The following is a 17,814-nucleotide window of genomic DNA, read 5'->3' as shown; positions in this document are numbered from 1 at the left end:
ATCATAAAATAAATTTATTATAAATAATGTTCATAGTTTCTTAATAATAAAATATTACTCATTATATCTTTACTAAAAACATTTTATCTATGATGGTGAGAGAATAAACTATATAAACAACATAAGAAATTTCTTGAAACCATAATTAAAAATGACTTCTTATAAAATGTGTCACAAAATCAACAATGTGAGATCAAATATGTGAGTACAAAACAGGTCATTCCACATATACTTGGAAAAATTTCCGTTCGTGACAATATCAAAACTTTTGGATACACTACAAATATTAGAGACGAGCTTCGACTAGATTTAAATTTTAACAAAAACACACACAATAGAACTTTATTCCACTAAATTGTTTTAGATATACTTATACTTTTAAAAAATTTACTAAGTTTTAATATTAATGAGGCCATATATTTATATAAGGATCTTTTGGGGAAAAAAATATCGTATTATCTTATCGAAATGAGACATTTATTTCATTAACCCAATTCGAAAATGAAGGAAAATATTATATTAATTTATCGAGTATTAATGAAGTAAATGGAAAAAAAAAAACTCCAAATGAAATCCCTCAATTTAGCAAAACTTGGAACTTTTAACTTAGTAGTTTCCATCAGCAGAAGAGAGGGAACAATGGAAGCCGGTACTTTTCTCAGAGCTCTGAATCCTTTCAAATTCAGAGCAAAATTTTCTGGGTCATACACAACTCGCTGTTCTTCCTCTTCTTCCTCTATCAAGATTCCCACTGGTTTGTTTTAAGGGTTTTTTTTTCTTTTTTCTTTTATGCTTTTATAGTGAAAATATTATAAAAATGTAATCTTGGCACATACCCACTAATTTTTATGTTGAATTATATACATACAGTGTGAAAAATATTATAAAGATGTAATCTTGGCACATACCCACTAATTTTTATCTTGAATTATACATATATATATATAGTTGAAAATGTTATGAAGATGTATATTGTGAAAGTGAGGATTTAAATCTTGGATTTTATGTTATTAGTAATGTTATGATGTTGATTTCTTGGTAGGGGCAGGGAAAGAAATGGGGAGGAGAGCATATGATGGATTGTTGTTGGATGCAGCAAATACACTTTTGCAATTGTCAAAGCCAGTTGAAGAGACTTATGCTGGGATTGGCAAGAAATATGGTTTGTTGGTTCATTTCTTAATATTAATATTTCACTTTCCAAATATCAAAGTAGAAATCTTTTTTTCTTTTAAATCCCTTTTCGAATCCACTTCTTGAGGTAAGACAGAAGTTGAGTTTTTTTTTTTTTGTGTGTGTGTGTGTGTATGAGAGAGAGAGATGCATGTTTAACTGGTCTATAGTGCAGAGCTTCACCTTATTGATGATTGTAGATATAGCTCTCGCCAACATGGATCATCGTTGTTAACTGGAATGCCGAACTATACGTTCTGTTAGGATTGGAACTGGTGTAGTGGTGTAGTGCAGAATTTAGCCAAGCAACGTTGTAATGTAATAACAGTAAGTTAAGAAAATAAAGGACACACAAATTTAACGTGGATTAGTCAATATGACTTGATCCAGAAACGTAGAGGAATTTACCATACAAACTGGTACACATGAGGGGGTATAAAATTGGAGTAGATACTCTAAGTAACCCAAGAGAATAACCTTACAAAGCCACTCCAAAGAAGAGGTTCGCACACAAAGTATTATCGATTATTAACTTTTTAATATACTTAGGTATCTATTACAAAAAATACTCAAGGAGACTTTTTAACAATTTGTGGGATGATTCAAAGGAAGAAAGAATGCCTGTACTAATAGTGGAAAGTTATGGGTCCCTAAGTAAAGAAAAAAGAATGAAAGAACAAACTTTTACTCTTTGGCTCAAAGTTGTAAAGTTTTGCAACCAAGACACTTGTTGAAATATGTGACCATCTCATCTAAAAGCTTAAGCTATTAGAGAGACCACACTTTTATTATTGGTGTCCCATAACAGTGGGTTAAAACGTAAAAGTCCTTGATCTCCTTATATGGTCTTGCGATTTTGGGGTTGAATTAGATTAAGGTGCTATATCTTTATGGTATCAGATCCAGACCCACCCAATTAATTATTTCCAATGTTGGCCCCCTTGTCTATATTGTCCACCAGATGTCCACTCTTGGGTGTGTGCGCGCGGGGGGTGGGGTGGGTGGGTGGGTTTGGTATCCCACATCGGCGGGATAAAAGGTCCTTAATCTCCTTATATCATCTTGGGAAATCCTCTCCCCATGAGCTAGGTTTTGGGGTTAAAATCCCCTGGGAAAAACTAGTAGGTTCTTTGATTTGTGAAAGAGTTTTGATATATTATGATTCAACGTGGACAAAGCGGTAAAAGGAAATCGTGTTACAGAAATAGGAGAAGAAAAACAAGTGTTTGGACACATTAGAAAAATAGACAGTATTGCAAATGTAATCTTCTAAGTATGCAGGGTCTGGGTAGATCTGGTAGATTTTCTCAAGGCGAAAGGATTGATAGAAGGGATAGAAACCGAAGATTGTGAAGGAGAGATAACCAGATTGATAGGAGGGATGAAAAACAAAGATTGCCAAGGAAGAGTGGATGTAGGAGGTATCGAAGAAGGTGGATCGGGAGGAAATGAAGAAATAGGTGGAGGAGAGGATTAAAACGAAGTTTAATTAGTGAATTAGATGAGGAAAAATGGAAACACTAGGTTGAACAGTTGAAGAAGGATATATTTATTCATAAAAAAACAATATTTCTTGAAACAAAGTATTTTTGAGAATGTAAACTAAATAACTTGTATCCTTTTTTCCCAAAAGAATACGCAAGATGCCTATGTTTCCTCTCAACCACACCATTTTATTATGGTGTGGCAACACAAGAAGTTTGATGAATGATGCCTTGTGAAGACGACAAATAGTGGTTTCTAAACTTGAACCCAATTCCCAAGCGTTATCAGATCTAATGACCCTAACTTTCTTATTGAATTGTCTTTCGATCATTGCAAGGAACAATTTGAGAATAGAGAATTCATTACTTTTAGTGGCTAATAAAAAAGTCCAAGCCCCCCCTACTAAAATCATCCAATATTGTTGTAAAAATACTTATTATCATCATAAGTAGGGGTTTTTACAAGGGCCCCCCCAAGTATCAATGTGGATTAAATAAAAAATTTGTTGAGATGAAATATGACTAGTAGGAAAAAGAAGTTTGAATTGCTTTGTTAATCGACAAATAGAACAGAACAAAGAACAAATTTTTTTGAACAAACAGAAACATGAATTCCGTTGATATTCTGCATATTTGATTAAGGCATATGCCCTAAGCGTACATGTCGTAAGTTGCTTTGAACAACAGAAAGAGAAATACATGGCAAACTGGATTTGTCATCCTTTAGGGAATGTAAACTAGAGCTAGACTTAAAGCAAGAATCTGCAGAATAAGAATAAACCGGGAGCCTATTCTTCAAGATTCTGAGACCATTTTGACTTTCACAAGGGAGCATTGGGCTCTTAATTGAAGGGCCCTGCATGAGACAATGAGAAGTGGTGAAGAATAATATATTAGAAAGTTGTTTACTCAACTTGTGGTACAGACAATAATTTGAAATGGCAACTAGGCACATTCAATAAATCATGAAGGTTAAATTTGAGAATATGGATCTTGAATGAGGAACCTTAACCCTTTCTGAATAAGCTTACTAAAGTAATTCTAGACAATGGCTTTAGATTGAAAAAAGGTTTGTTGTTGTAACTCATGCTCAGTTGCACTTGAGTCTGGAAGTAATACCCACATAGTTGACAAAAGTTTTACATTCGAAAGTAGATCTGGAATAATAAATGGATTGATGTGCCTCTGAATTGTTCTAAATTTCTGAAACAGCTTGCTAGTCTATCAATTTCTCAATCATTCAAAGCTCTTGTAAAACTCAAATTCCACCCCTGTTCACCCCAAACCATTTCAATTGTTGAGTTATGTTGTTGATTGAGGGAGTATATGTCTGGATAGATTTGTTTAGGGGCCCTTGTGCAATTCATTTATTATTCCAGATCTACTTTCCTTCCATTGCCAATGCTGAACATGGTTTTTGTTAGCAATTTGGGCCACAAGTTCCTTATGGATGTCATAGACTAACTCCATGAGGACTATTTTCACTTTGTAGTCCATCTTCCATCCAAACCATATTTTTCCCTGATTACCTTCTTCCATGATGTCTGGTCTGAGTAGAAGTTTCATATCCACTTCATCATTAAACTCTGCTTCTGCTTCTGGATCTTCAGATTCTTAATTCCAGCGTCTCCTTACTTCTTGCTGGTTTGACAAGACTGCCAATTAACTAGATGTATTTTACTGGAACTTGATAAGTCTTCTTCGAGCCTCTTTCTCAATTCTTCCTTTGAATGATTGGATTTTCTCCATGATGAAGAGATGGGAACTAACTTGTCTTCGTGGTCTTTCGGTGTCCACCCTTTAATCCTTAATAGTCTTTGCTCAGATACTTTATCTTTTCAAATTCATAAAAATCGAGGGACTAACTAATAATATAAAAGATTCGTTTTGAAATAAAGAATATACACAATAATAAAAGTGTGCTCTCTCTAGTCTCTACCAAGCTATTAGACGAGATGGTTACGCACTTCAACAACACTTTACTCCAACAATACTTGGCAATCACACAAGTATTTTGAACATGGCTAAGTCATATCTTACCAATTAAGATGAGCTTGCCAAAAACTGGGGGATTGGGGAAAACGAGTGGAATAAATGTTTCCATCCTAAGCAAAAGAGATATTTGTATAGACGAAGTACCGACAATATTGAGTTCTGTGAACGCTATGTGCTTGAGAAGCAGAATAGAGTCAATTTCGAATCTCCAGCAAGTCATAGAACAAAAGGTACTTTGGAGTACATCAAATTTTAGTGGTTCTCCTCTAACCCCATTGAAAGGTGGTGTCAAGTGTAAGTTAACTTTTAGTAATGATTATTCAAGGAAAATTTGGATTTATTTTATTAAAAATAGAAGTGATGTTTTTCGAACTGTCAAACAATGGAAAGTTTTGATTGAAGGAAAACGACGTAAGTAGTTTAGAACAAATAATGACTTAGAATTTTGTGATTCTGAGTTTAACAAGTTTTGCGAGAATGAAGGAATTGCCCGACACCACAATGTGAGAATGACCCTCAACAAAATGGTGTTGCAGAAAGGATCAACAAAATTCTTTTAGAAAGAACTCATTGCATAATTTTAGAAGTTGGGTTGACAAATGCCTTTTTGGGTAGAGGCTATATCTACAACACGTTGTATTGTCAATCGTGCTCCATCTACACCTTTGAACTTTGGTTAGGTGCTCCTGTTGATTATTCTGGTTTTAAAATATCTGGTTGCTAAGCACACGTGCTTGTTAATGATTAAAACTTGGAGGCCAGGGCTAAAAAGTGCATTTTCCTAGGGTATGCATTTGGAGAGAAAGGATACATACTATGGTGTCCTGATCCCATGTCACTAAAATTTATAATTTGAGAGATATAACCTTTGATGGTGTCCCGATCCTATCCCAAAAGAGAGTCTTCTAGTTTTTGTAATACAGAAAGGAAGTCTACATAGGAACAGGTGAAGGTTGAGATCAACATTCCTTGTGAGCCAAGCTTATCAATTGTGGAACAAAATACAGTTGAAAAACCTGAAGTTGAGCCAAAAGTTAAACACCAGAAGTCTCAACTTCTACATTCCATAGTCACGCATAGACCAAGAAGACAATCCAAAAACCAGGAAGCTGTGGAGATTATTTGCATTTGCTTTTTAAGTTGCGCAAGAAACTGAAGAAATCGGAGAACCATCAAAGCACTCTGAAGCAATTTTGAGTGTGGAATGTGGATTCAACCAAAAGGCTGATTGCAAGGAATGAAGAAATCAAGTCTCTCCACAAAATAGAACTTGGTCTTTTTCTGAAGCCACCATCAGAAAAGATAATTGTAGTTGCAAATGGGTCTTAAAGAAAAATAAAGGTATTCCAGGGGTTGAAAATAAAAGGTATAAGGTACAGTTATTTACAAAAAGCTATATTCCGGTAAAAGGGGTTGAAGCAACAGAATAGAAGTATTTTTCTTTGGGGACCATAAACTTTCTGCTGCAAGAATAAGTCTTCTTTCTATGCTGCTTCAGAAGTCAACTATAAGCTAAATGATCAAACATGTGGTTACTAGTATTCGACTTGTATCTACATGAAGTCCTTAATTGTGCAGTAGAAAACAATAGCAATTATGTGAACCAACTTCAGAATAGTTTCCCTGGAACACTATAGTGAGCCTAAATGTGTTTTTCCTTAGCCTTCTCTTCAAGCAAGCATTTTTATCCAGTGCAGAAAAAGTCGAGAGAACACATTAATATCTCTATGTTTTTTCAGAAAGATTGCTAAAAGTACTTTTCTAATTTTAGGGCTGACAACTTCTCCAGCCGAAATAAAGCAAGGTTTCAAAAGAGCTTTTTCTGCTCCCTGGCCAGAAAATCTTCGTTATCAGGTTGCAACTTCACTAGAGTTCATGCTCATTTGTCACATGTGAAAAATCACTCTTTTTTGATGGGAAAATCCAACATGTCTGATGTCATTAAGTATTTCTTTATTTGATTATTAGAACTTTTGCTTATATTCTCCTTTTATATGTTTCCTCACTTGGTCTTGCCCCTCTTCGCTTTCTCTCGTTGGGTTTCCCATGCAAATATTAGCAAGCCATTTTAGCTTGTGATGACTTAGTTCTTACATGTAGCATTGTAGAAATGACTAGCTAAAGATATTGATAGTTTCAAAAGAGGTAATTTGACCTTTCCTGGCCTTTGTTATGGACAGAGCACTTTAAACATGATACAGCAATGAGAAAATTATGCTGGTATCATGAGTTAGTTTTGGATACAAAGATGAATAAACTCTTGGAATACTGATTGTCCTTTTTGAAACGTACTTTGACGGTGTATTCTGCATATCTGTATGAATCGGATGTTGGTTTTCTTTATGAAGCAAAAAAATTGCAGTCGGTACACCTCCATTTGTCCAGTCACTGAATTATTTTAAAATGTCCTAAAATTGAATTGCTGGTTAAAATTCATATTTCCATTATAATGTTTACTGTTCCTCTGACATTATTAATCAACTGAAGATTATGTACAATTCGCAGGATGATGGACGGCCTTTCTGGAAGCTTGTAGTTTCTGAAGCAACTGGCTGTAGTGACGATACCTACTTTGAAGAAGTATACCAGGTCATTTCTTGCTAGTAGCTAACTTGATGAAGTCTAAAACATTTTATAGAAATTTGAAGTTAGAAATGACTGCTTTACCTGAAATGTTTTCTTTAATCAGCACTATGCAAGTGGAGAGGCATGGCATCTTCCAGCTGGAGCCTATGACACAATACTGATTCTGAAACGTTCAGGAGGTTATCAAGTATCTGCATTACTTCACTTCTGACATAAGATTTGTGTAATGAGCTTCTCTTCCCATCCTTTTGTTTCTGAATTACTGAACCTTGGGACAGTCAAACTGGCCGTTGTATCCAACTTCGACACCCGGTTGAGGAAGATTTTGAAAGATCTGAACATGTTGGATCTGTAAGCATCAATCCTTTCTTATATATATTTTCCCCGTTATTAAAGAACAGTTGGAGCTTAACCACTTTATGTCGGTTGACGGTTGTCAATTATATTCCTTGGTTTTGAATGTCAGTACCTAATTACATAGCAAACTAAATGGTCTTTGAGCCTTGAAACAGTTGGAAATAGTTGTATGTATTTAACCCCTTCAAATTTACTAAGAATTCTCATCTGCATGAAATGGCAGGGGCAATACCTGCTTGAAACTTTGAAGATGCGTTGTTTACTTTTGTGTGCTTTCTATCCACAGATTTGATGCTGTCATCATATCTTCAGAGGTTGGACATGAAAAACCAGATACAAAGATATTCAGAGCTGCTTTAGGTATGTGGTACAAATACTTGGTACATCTGTCATTAACACGGTGATAAAAGGTATCAGCATTGTTCTTTTTTTGTTTAATATTTTAATCTGACTTCTTTAACAACTCTTTCAAGTTATGTTATGACCCAGAGCGAAGCTTATTAAAATTATAAATTGATACTAATACATTTGTCAAATAAGCCTGAAACTGGATACAAGAAGTTCTGCTTACCATGTTCTACAATATTGTAGATCAGATCAGTGTGGAAGCAATGAAAACTGTCCATGTCGGAGATGATGAAAAGGCTGATAAAGGGGGAGCAAATGCTGCTGGAATTGACTGCTGGTGAGCTTCTGAAAATCTTTCTATATTTGAATTTCGATAACTTCCTTAGCTGATGTCTAGTGCAACAAAAAGATAGTGCTAATGTTGTAGTTCTCTTACTTTTTACCAACCATACAAAGGATGTCAATATGTCTTATGGTTATGAAATTTTTGTTCACAAAAATGTGACTTTCAGGCTGTGGGGTGTAGATGTGAAGTCATTTGGAGATATACAGAACCGCATTCTAACAGAGCCCTAGCTTTTTTTCATATTGCCTCTGACATTTGGAGGGTAAGCAAAAGAGCTTTTGTTCATTTTCCTTTTTCATTTCTATGTAAAACAGCATCTCATTTGAATAAAAGATGCTAATATCTCACTATTGTTTCTATAACTGCAGATACAACTCGTCTACTATCACGTATTACTTTTAGAGGGAAGCTGTTGTTTTTGGGTGATCATTACGTTATCGATTAATCATCTGTTTCAATTCTTCTAAATTATAGAGTTTGGATATAGGGGCTTTAAATAAGCTTCATGCTTGTAATCTTGCATAGTTGTACTGTTATTAGACCATGGCAATAAGTGATACATATATACGAGCATCCGAATTTGTCTCTTTTCTTAGGGAATGATTCAGTAAGCAATCTTGATGCAAAATTGCTTTGGTTGCCGTTTGTTGCTATTGTTCTCTCTTACTTCGGTTTTAGCATGGCTTCTTCACTACTGTATTTCGTTTCAATATTTGTTAGTATGCTTACTTGACCTGAGGACCTGTTGGAAACCCCATCTCTACCTTCACAGCATAGAGTCAAGGATGTGTGCATACACACTACCCTTCCTAAACTTGACCTGAGGGTCTGTTTGAAACCCCACTTTCACAGCATGCAGTCAAGGATGTGTATACACACTACCCTTCCTAAACATGACCTGATGGTCTGTTGGAAGACCCATCTCTACCTTCACAGCATAGAGGCAAGGATGTGTGCGTACACATTACCCTTCCTACACTTTACTTGTATATTGCACTAGGTATCTTATTGTTGACTCAGTAACCAATCTGAAAATTCACCCTAATGTTCATCCTCCCAGTAGCGTCGACCTGTTTTGTACTTCCCTCCTTACAACTTTGAGTATTTGTTGCTTAGTGTGATTTACAAAACTTGTTGAAGCAACTAGCATGTAAGCTAATTGGAGAAGCTGAAATTTTTCTTTCCTTTGTAGCCTATCTTACATCACACTTTTACGCCCTTCTAGCAAACGTTTTTCCCACTTTGTGGCTTATCTATACATCTTAACTTTGAAATAGAAAGTACAACTGAACAAGCAAGTCACAATGGAAACTTATTTCAAAAGCATATGATCATGTCAATTGGAGCTCATTATTTCAACTGCAAACTTCAACTATAAATTTTGAATTTTAAAAAATATTTTCAGAGTTCTTCAAGATTTTACACATAAAACTTCCAACTTTATTTTCATATCTAAACGCAAATTCCAATTTCAAGCAAGCTATACTTCTAAATGTTCCAATCAAATCATGTCGAAACACCTAATTCTTTCAATCAAGCCTTATACAGCTGCTGGACCCAAAACAAGCTGTCACAAAACACCATCAGCCTGGACCAAGCGGCTTGACAGAGTTGTTATTCTAATTATCTTTTAAGTGACCTGATAGATTGAAAATATTAATAATTCTTTGAAATTTCAAATGACAAGTGAAGGAAATGGAACAAGCAAATGTATGACATAGCCTTCATAACAAGGGGCCCTGCAGCTAACATGTCAACTGAAGCTAACCATGAGGTTATAACTCATTCCATTAAATGTTTTAGCAAAGCATTATGATAATTATCTTTCTCATATAGAGCAAATGCATGTAATTTGCAGAAACAACTGCATCCACTGAAGCTCTATTACTGATACAGAAATATTAGGGGTAGAGAATATTCCAGTATTAATTAAATTGACTCTACCAATAAGCTTAAGAAAGTCGCTAATTATGACTGCTCAAAGTTCCTAAAGACAAGTCCAGGTGAAGGATTTCTTATGCAAGGTAGCGATACAGTCGTCTATCTGCATTATCCCTTTCCAAGAAATCTCTCTCAATAAGTGACTCAATTCGTTTCTTGATCTCCCCTGGATTAGCCAAGAAACGAGATTGCAATTGCTTTGTAACTTCAGCAATGATGTTGTTGTGATCTAATACCTTTCTGGATTTCATGATCCTCACTATAGCAGCTTCAATCTGGGGCTTCCTGTCCTCTTCCACCCTCTGACGTGTCTCCTGCTTTTCAGGCTCGGATTCCTTCTGTGCAACTACAGTTCCTATCTTGACCTTGTAAAATTTGCTTGTAAACTTATCATTGACGAAAAAGGCATCATCCTCCCCGATATCTTTACTCATCGGTTCTTTCCGGAGAACATTCTTTCCCTTAACACATGCCAGGGACTGCAAGCACCTTTTCAAATCAGAGGAAGGTATCTCCGTGGCCTGTTCAATCTCCTTGTACATTAGCCGATCAGCATTGTTGAAGAGCATGAGTACACACATTTGGTAAGTAGAGACATTAAGCTCGTGCTTCTGGCCCTTCCCAAATGTCGCTTTTAAATCAGCAGTGCCCATGTTAGTTTGCCAGGATAACCTTCGACCGGTGTGGGTCCCAAGGTAATATGACCGGAACTTCTCACATAGAGCTGATAATTCAGCTGGCAAATTGCAGGTGACACCAGGTTGAGTAGGCCACGATCCCGTCGTGAGAACTTGGACAACCAATGAGGGGCCATCTCCCAATTCGGCACCATATGCTGTATGGAATCCTTGCATTGTGTCCTGGGAGGTTTTCATGTCAGTGAACATGCCCTCTAATTTGGAAGTGAACTGATAACCACATTCTGTCTTCAACTTAACAATCAGACTTCTCTCTGCATCATCAGAAACTGTTTTTCCTGAGAGCAGTCGCTTTGCCAAGTGCTGTTTATAGTACTTCTCAAATACATCTTTTTCTTGCAAGTAACGGAAGAGCATCATCACCTTGTCAAGAATAACTTCAACATCTTCCTCACTGACACCTTTAAGGCCTTTCCGCAATTTTTCATCCACAAATAATGAAATAAACTCAGGAGAACGCGGATTGAGGTTAATGAAGAACTCAAAAGATGAGTTTAAGGCATTCTGGAAAGTCTTGTCATTGTTGAATGCCAAGACTATTATGTTATCATATTTATCCTTCTCATTCAAGAGACACTGAACAAATTCGACAGGATCTTTCAGCTTCTCAGGATCGGTAACGAGCTGTTTACCTATCTCTCTGATGTGAGAAGTCATTACATCTCTTATTGTTGCAAGGCCATTAGTAACTCTACGGAATAAGTTGTACATTCTTCTCAAATCCTCATATTTATCATCAAGAAGCATATTCACCAAACCTGAGTTTTCCATATGGACAAGCCTAGGCATATGGTTCTCAATCATCTCTTTCTCCACCACATTAGTGATCTTCGCTTCAGTCTTCGGATCCAAGTAGTGTGACACCCTCTCAATTTCTTCGGTTAAACGCTTTTCGGCTTTCTTGAGGTAGTCTCCACAGTCGCAACATTCAATGAATTTCTGAGACTCGGCTCTGTAAAAATCAGCTGATATTTCAAGGAAAGGTTTTTCAAAGTCTTCCTGGTATACAGATGGTCCTAAATCCATAAACATTTTAATTATATTTCTCATCAGTCCCCGGTTAATTACTTCACCATCCCTTTCTTTGAGTATAAGTTCAAGAAGCGTACTCAGAAGTCTCATCTGAATATTACTCGAACGTACTATGTTATCACGCCAAAGATTCAGCCCAAGCTCATGAACAGGGGTTTTATGGGTACTCGGAACGAAGGTCCTGTCCATGTACATCAGAATGTCCCTTATCATTTGCAATGCCTTATTATGATCTGCCCATTGCCTATTCAGCTCTTCCAAGAATAAATCACCTTGAGCACACTCTATGGATTTAGAGATATGTTGTAGGTGGAAAGTAATTGTAAATACAAGTCCAGAATACAGCTTCTCACCAAATTTGTGTAATACCATATTATAAGCATTTCTGCATTGACAGAAGATATACCAATATCAAAAATAGTCTATTCAAGCATGCAAAAAAAAAAAAAAAGGAACTAAAGAGTTTTGGAAACGGAAGTGAAGAGAAGGAGCAGGACAACCACAAAGCAACAGATCATTAAGACTGTAAAGGTGTCTTTATATATCAATAAAATGGCAACAGTTAGACTACGCAAAAGAGTCTTATCATGCTCAGGACATGATAAGCATTAAAATTTAGGCTTTAGGAAAGTCTGGATCACCCTAAGACATCTAGTAGCCTCGGTTGAGAAGAAAGAATGAAGCGAACATCAAGAAGGGGCACATTCTCTGCTAGCCTGATGATTTCTCCATGAACAGAACCAATAAAGATCTTTGTCTTTCTTTACCTCAGTACAAATTAGAACAGTCCATAACCAAACAGCCTTTCCACTTCAATTATCTATTCAAGTTGCAGGAAGAAAAGAACAAAAGACAATGGAATTATGAGTCACTGAACTTGAGCCAATGCAATCCTTGGCCGCTGACAATTTATTAATACTCTAAGGGGTCGTTTGGTTGGGACAAGTTATCCAGGGCTAAGTTATCCTGGGATAAGTTATTCCATTATGTATATGGGATAACTTATCCCGTCACTAAGGTATAAATGGTGGAATACATAATCCCACGATCGCCTCCAACCAAACGCAGGATAAAAGTCCTGCATTTTATCCCCCGAATTATTATGTCTTATACCTCACACAAAATGACTCCTAACCGTTGGATTTCTGCCTGATTTTGAATGTTGGATTTCTGCCTGATTTTGAATTCTAAAATCGTGTAGCTTTTCGAGAGAGAGCCTCAAAAAATGTAATCTTACCTATGGACCTTAATGCTCATCTCTCATCTTTTATGTATTATTTTGTTCAAACATTTTTTATGTATTACTTCTCCTACTCTATATAAGCCATATTAAAACATGAGATATATTCTCATCGGGGCCTAGAGGCGTGATGGCCTGTAAAATAGATACCTGGATTTATTGACATAGCCAGTTTGATCATATTAGGTTGAAGTTGAAAAGAGTATTTGGAAGCTGATGAATTGTGTTTTGACATGAATTTCACTGTGTGTGTGTGTGTGGGGGGGGGGGGGGGGGGGTTAGATTTACGGGTTAAAAAATCATTATTTCACTTGGAGATACTCCTCAAACTAACTTTTTGTCTATTTCAATGTCAGTTGAAAAACAAATATTAATTTAAAAATAATGAAATATTTGCAAGCAATAAGTATGTTCAGACGTCAGGTTATCATCTCTGTATGGAATTTCCTTACTAGCTTTTCTAGTAATTACACATTGAATAACCTTTATGGTTAGATGGACTGTGAGCTTAAAATTACGACACTTAAGTAATCTCAAGCTCCACGCCAACTAGTCTTGTTCTAGGATTACTACAGAGCTTGGTTATGGAATTTAAATGAAATGAAAATAGTATAAATGACTGGAACACAAAACTGTTAACTTTTATATAGAAGAAAAAAAGGCAGCAAATTATATCAAGGTGAGGTAGACTTATAGGAATGGAGAGAGTTAGTAGGAAGAAATCTAAGAGGCAAAGAGACTAGTAGAGCATTCGACGGGAGTAGGGGCTGTTGAGGTGAATTGATGGGGAAAGGGTCAATGGTTATCTGCTTGCAATTCAGAGCAAAAAGTTCAGGAAAAGGCCGAGGATAGAAAGGACATCTCATAGTCTATTCTTAATTCTATCCTCCACTTAATTGAAACTTCTCACCACTTGACGAATGAATGAAAACTTGTGATTTCGACAAAATAGAATGCATCCTGAAATAGTGACACTAAATCCAGAATAGTAACCATCGCCGTAGAAATAAAATTGTATTTTATTTTGTAATAATTGGCTACCAAACAGGTTGTAAGATAATAAGTTTGTCCCAAAAAAAAAAAAATTCAAAGAACTTACCTGATACAGTTGAGACTGTAATCAAAGCTCTTTTAAAAAAAACATTGGAACTCTAATTAAAACTCTTTTAGCTTTTGAGTTTCTGAATCTAGATACCGCACATGAAACCAAAAGATCTATGTAAGATATGTATTTACACTTACCTCTGTACAGTGTCTCCGTGATTGGGGTTTAGTGCAGTGTTTTTAAAATGAAATGCTAAACACGTATAGATTCAGCACTATAATCATCCAGTTGTAATATAACTAATATAGCACACCCAAGGGTGTGAGACCTAGTGGTTTATGAAGTCGGTTGAGAACCATAAGGTCTCAGGTTCAAATCCCAACGGATACAAAAACACCAGCATCATATCTGCCCTAGCCAAATAAAATTGCCTGGTTTCTATTGTTTGTGGGAGGTGGCCGGCATTTTGTGGAATTAGCCAAGGTGTGTACAAGTTGGTACGTACACCAGAGTCATAAGAAAACAACTAATTTCAGCATTTAATAACGATAACACAGACATTAATTCAAATCCTCATAACTGAGATTTCAAAAACTAAACCACTTCTTGTTGAGAGCACTTTGCACTTCAAGTGCACACTTCTCTAAAGCACATGACTTCACTCGTAAAGCGATAACCCCTTGTTTCACATAACCAAATTGACCTTAACAGGAAAATACTAATTTATGAGTGACGTAGTATTGGAATAACTTGGACACAATTAGAGTAAAACAATTTCAGTTCCCAACTCCCTTTTAAAAATCATTAAGAAAGTAAGGTTATTTGACAAGATGTGCAACTTGATGAAAAGAAAACATTGATTTTAGACAAGCTGATCATGGAAGTTGACATATATTCCTTATAATCAATTTTCACATGTTAAATCAGACTCAAAAATTTCAATTCTTGATTAGTAAGAAGAGTATAGGAGGGAATAAAAAAAAAATTGTCTTTTGAAGCTCAAATTCTTTTCATGTGTCATGGTAAAAGCCATAAAGGTTCGAGATTGGTCTGTGGTTGCCAAAAGGCTATACCACAACGGATTTGTTTGGACAAATTGCCAATGGCCCAATACTACACTAATTTACGTGAAAAATCATAAAAAGCTTTGCTATGTATGCAGAGTGTACAGAACAGAAAAAGATTTAGAGTCCACTTCATTACAACATTATACCAGCACAGCGGAATCATTAAAGAGTATGATTTTACCACTCAAGTTTGTTAAAGTATGTCCAATGGAAAAGCAACTTTTGCTTTTATGAGTATTTGAACCGTTCATTTTCATTTCTATCTGATTAGTGGATTATTTTCTGATTCCACAGTCTGTTTATATAGTTACACCACTGTGCAATGCTATAGGCTGGTATTTCTAGCATCATTACGGTCTAAAGTTTCAAGAACGTATCACCCTTTCTGGCTCCACTTAACAAATTTCTTTGCATTTTTTTAAAGAAACAATAAATCTCCTATGATAAGCAAGCACAAGGTTTGAAACTCGGTTGCTAATGGGTCGACCTCTCTATCCTTCTCCACTTAAATAACAGGCTTTTGTTTGACTAGTCTCCAGAACTTAGGAACTCTTTTTAACAACAAAATTTTCCAGCATAACGCAGATTTTACAACCTCGCAGTTAGGGGCTACTTTTCCATGTTGTCTTGCATTTAGAAAAATGCACATCTTAGTTGTAGTTAAAGATGCCCAAGGTAACCCCAGAATGAATCACATAAGCTCCTATAGGCTTGAATTATCTTTTGAATGAGAAAGACAAATGAGGAAAGAAAACTTGACTAGGTCAAGTATCAATGGCTGGGTAAAAGTTTTAGAATCATTTAACCAGTTTCAAGAACGATAGTATATATAAAATCAGGCATGTTGAGGTACGGGTCTGCATTGGTCGGTTTAATTACACGGTGCCTTAGGACTTCAATTTGATATCCAAAGTTTGAACACCCTTCAGGAAATTTTTTATTACGCCACAACTTGTTGCATACATCCACCAAACATTAAATGGATCTATATATTTTCTCCACATTCTCAGATTAGAAGAAACTCGAGGTGCTAACAAGGGGAGGAAACTGAATAAGAAAACTAGGTTATGCATCAATCAACAAGCTTGTTGGAGTTGGCTTTTAAATTCTCTCTAAACATTCCCACTCTATTCGTAGCTCATTCCCATAAATATAACACTACATAGGGGGTGTTGATATAATGCTTCACACTAGACTGTACTAGGCAAGCACGGTGCGACAAACTCAACCTAGAAGGCAAACCCCTTGCTTTCGCTGGCAAGAGGTTTCGAAATTGAGACCTCCAACGTGGAAGTCCCAAGCCCAAACTACTGGGCCACCCCAAAGGATCTTCAAAATTTATATTTTTTGTACATATTTAGTGATTTCTTAATCCGGTTCAAAAATTTTCAGAAAAAGCTACTGGATTCTGCAGAACCGCCTTTGTGGCGGTCATGCCCAAATAATCAATAGAGAGATTCATCAAAGTTAAGCAGTCAATTTAAGCAATCTCCTACTCTATCAACATTTGATTTAAGAAATGAAATTAATTTAGACCTGTAAAGTTCTTCAAAGCTGAGGCCACTGGCGTTATGATTGTAAATCTCATGAATAGCATGCTCCAGTATTTTCCAAGTCTTTTCTGCATATTTTGGATCAACCACTACTTTGTGCTTAAACGCCTCTATCTGAAAATTCCTCTTTTTCTGATTACTACTCATTCTAATCCAAAAAAAAAAAAATCACAAAACAACCAAACCCCAGAAAAAGAAAAGGCTGAACTTAAGCTATAATAATGGTGAATCTATAACTTCTTATGTAATTTAACACAAAACAACAACAACAACATCTATCGGTTCTGACGAAAAATTGTTGAAACTGAGATTCAAGATTTCCCTTTTAATGGCCCCAGATGAAGAAAATCAAGAAAACATGTTACAGAGATTTATGAGATGATGTTTTCTTGAAAAAAGTTGAGATTTTTAAAGAATGAAATTTGAGGACTAGGGTTATGAAAATGGGATGGGTGGGGTGGGGGTGGGGTGGTGGGGAGGAAGAAGAATAAAGAGCAAGATTGAGTGATAAGTAAAAGTAATCCAATCAATTGGTTAAGATTTTTTCTTTTTGAAAGAAAACTTGAAATAGAAAAAGAGGTATATATGCATTGAAAAGAAAATAATTACTCTCTCCGTCCAGAATTATTTGTCCTATTGCGTTTTTTAAAATTTAATTTAATTAATTTTTAAAATTAAATTAAATCACATTAATTTGATATTTTAAACAAAAAATTAGATATTCTAAAAATATATGAAAAGTACTATATAAATTGCAATTTTTTGCATATTAATATGATGAAAAAATACATCTTTAATGTTAGTCAAAGTTTTTATAGTTAGGCTCTAAAAATAAAAATCATGACAAACAATACCAAATGGAGAGAGTATATTAAAGAGTACATTTATAGTAATAAAAATAGAAGAAAATTTTAATTAATTATTTTATTTGTTTCAGAATAAGTGACAG

At 35.6% G+C, this 17,814-nt stretch overlaps 2 protein-coding genes across 3 annotated transcripts; one reads left to right on the top strand and one right to left on the bottom strand.

Moving 5' to 3' along the window:
* The first annotated feature begins 549 nt into the window (after positions 1–549).
* On the top strand, positions 550–8,934 carry LOC101248699 (uncharacterized). Of its 2 annotated transcripts, none has more exons than XM_004228332.5 (10): positions 550–754; positions 1,043–1,162; positions 6,424–6,506; positions 7,158–7,241; positions 7,342–7,417; positions 7,517–7,589; positions 7,882–7,955; positions 8,187–8,280; positions 8,456–8,551; positions 8,658–8,934. In XM_004228332.5, the coding sequence occupies exons 1-9, from the start codon at positions 568–570 to the stop codon at positions 8,517–8,519; spliced, it is 855 nt and encodes a 284-aa protein (XP_004228380.2). In that variant the 5' UTR covers positions 550–567; the 3' UTR covers positions 8,520–8,551; positions 8,658–8,934. The 2 variants fall into 2 exon arrangements, with proteins under 2 accessions (XP_004228380.2, XP_010322186.2); XM_010323884.4 differs by having other exon boundaries at positions 554–754; positions 1,049–1,162.
* A 1,108-nt stretch (positions 8,935–10,042) lies between these two features.
* On the bottom strand, positions 10,043–17,422 carry LOC101248999 (cullin-3A). Its single transcript, XM_004228333.5, has 2 exons — positions 16,849–17,422; positions 10,043–12,345 (listed from the first exon to the last, which is right to left on the bottom strand). Exons 1-2 carry the CDS (start codon positions 17,010–17,012, stop codon positions 10,305–10,307), a joined length of 2,205 nt encoding a protein of 734 aa, XP_004228381.1. The 5' UTR covers positions 17,013–17,422; the 3' UTR covers positions 10,043–10,304.
* Between the last annotated feature and the right edge of the window lie 392 nt (positions 17,423–17,814).

Source organism: Solanum lycopersicum, chromosome 1, assembly GCF_036512215.1.
Source record: "Solanum lycopersicum chromosome 1, SLM_r2.1".
Lineage (NCBI taxonomy): Eukaryota > Viridiplantae > Streptophyta > Magnoliopsida > Solanales > Solanaceae > Solanum > Solanum lycopersicum.
This window is presented reverse-complemented; position numbering and strand designations above follow the sequence as displayed.

Coding starts and splice junctions, on each gene's coding strand:
- LOC101248699 (XM_004228332.5), top strand. CDS start 568: ATGAAATCCCTCAATTTAGCAAAACTTGGAACTTTTAACTTAGTAGTT. Junction 755..1,042: donor CTCTATCAAGATTCCCACTG/GTTTGTTTTAAG, acceptor ATTTCTTGGTAG/GGGCAGGGAAAGAAATGGGG. Junction 1,163..6,423: donor TGGGATTGGCAAGAAATATG/GTTTGTTGGTTC, acceptor TTCTAATTTTAG/GGCTGACAACTTCTCCAGCC.
- LOC101248999 (XM_004228333.5), bottom strand. CDS start 17,012: ATGAGTAGTAATCAGAAAAAGAGGAATTTTCAGATAGAGGCGTTTAAG. Junction 12,346..16,848: donor AGCTTTGAAGAACTTTACAG/GTCTAAATTAAT, acceptor CTGTCAATGCAG/AAATGCTTATAATATGGTAT.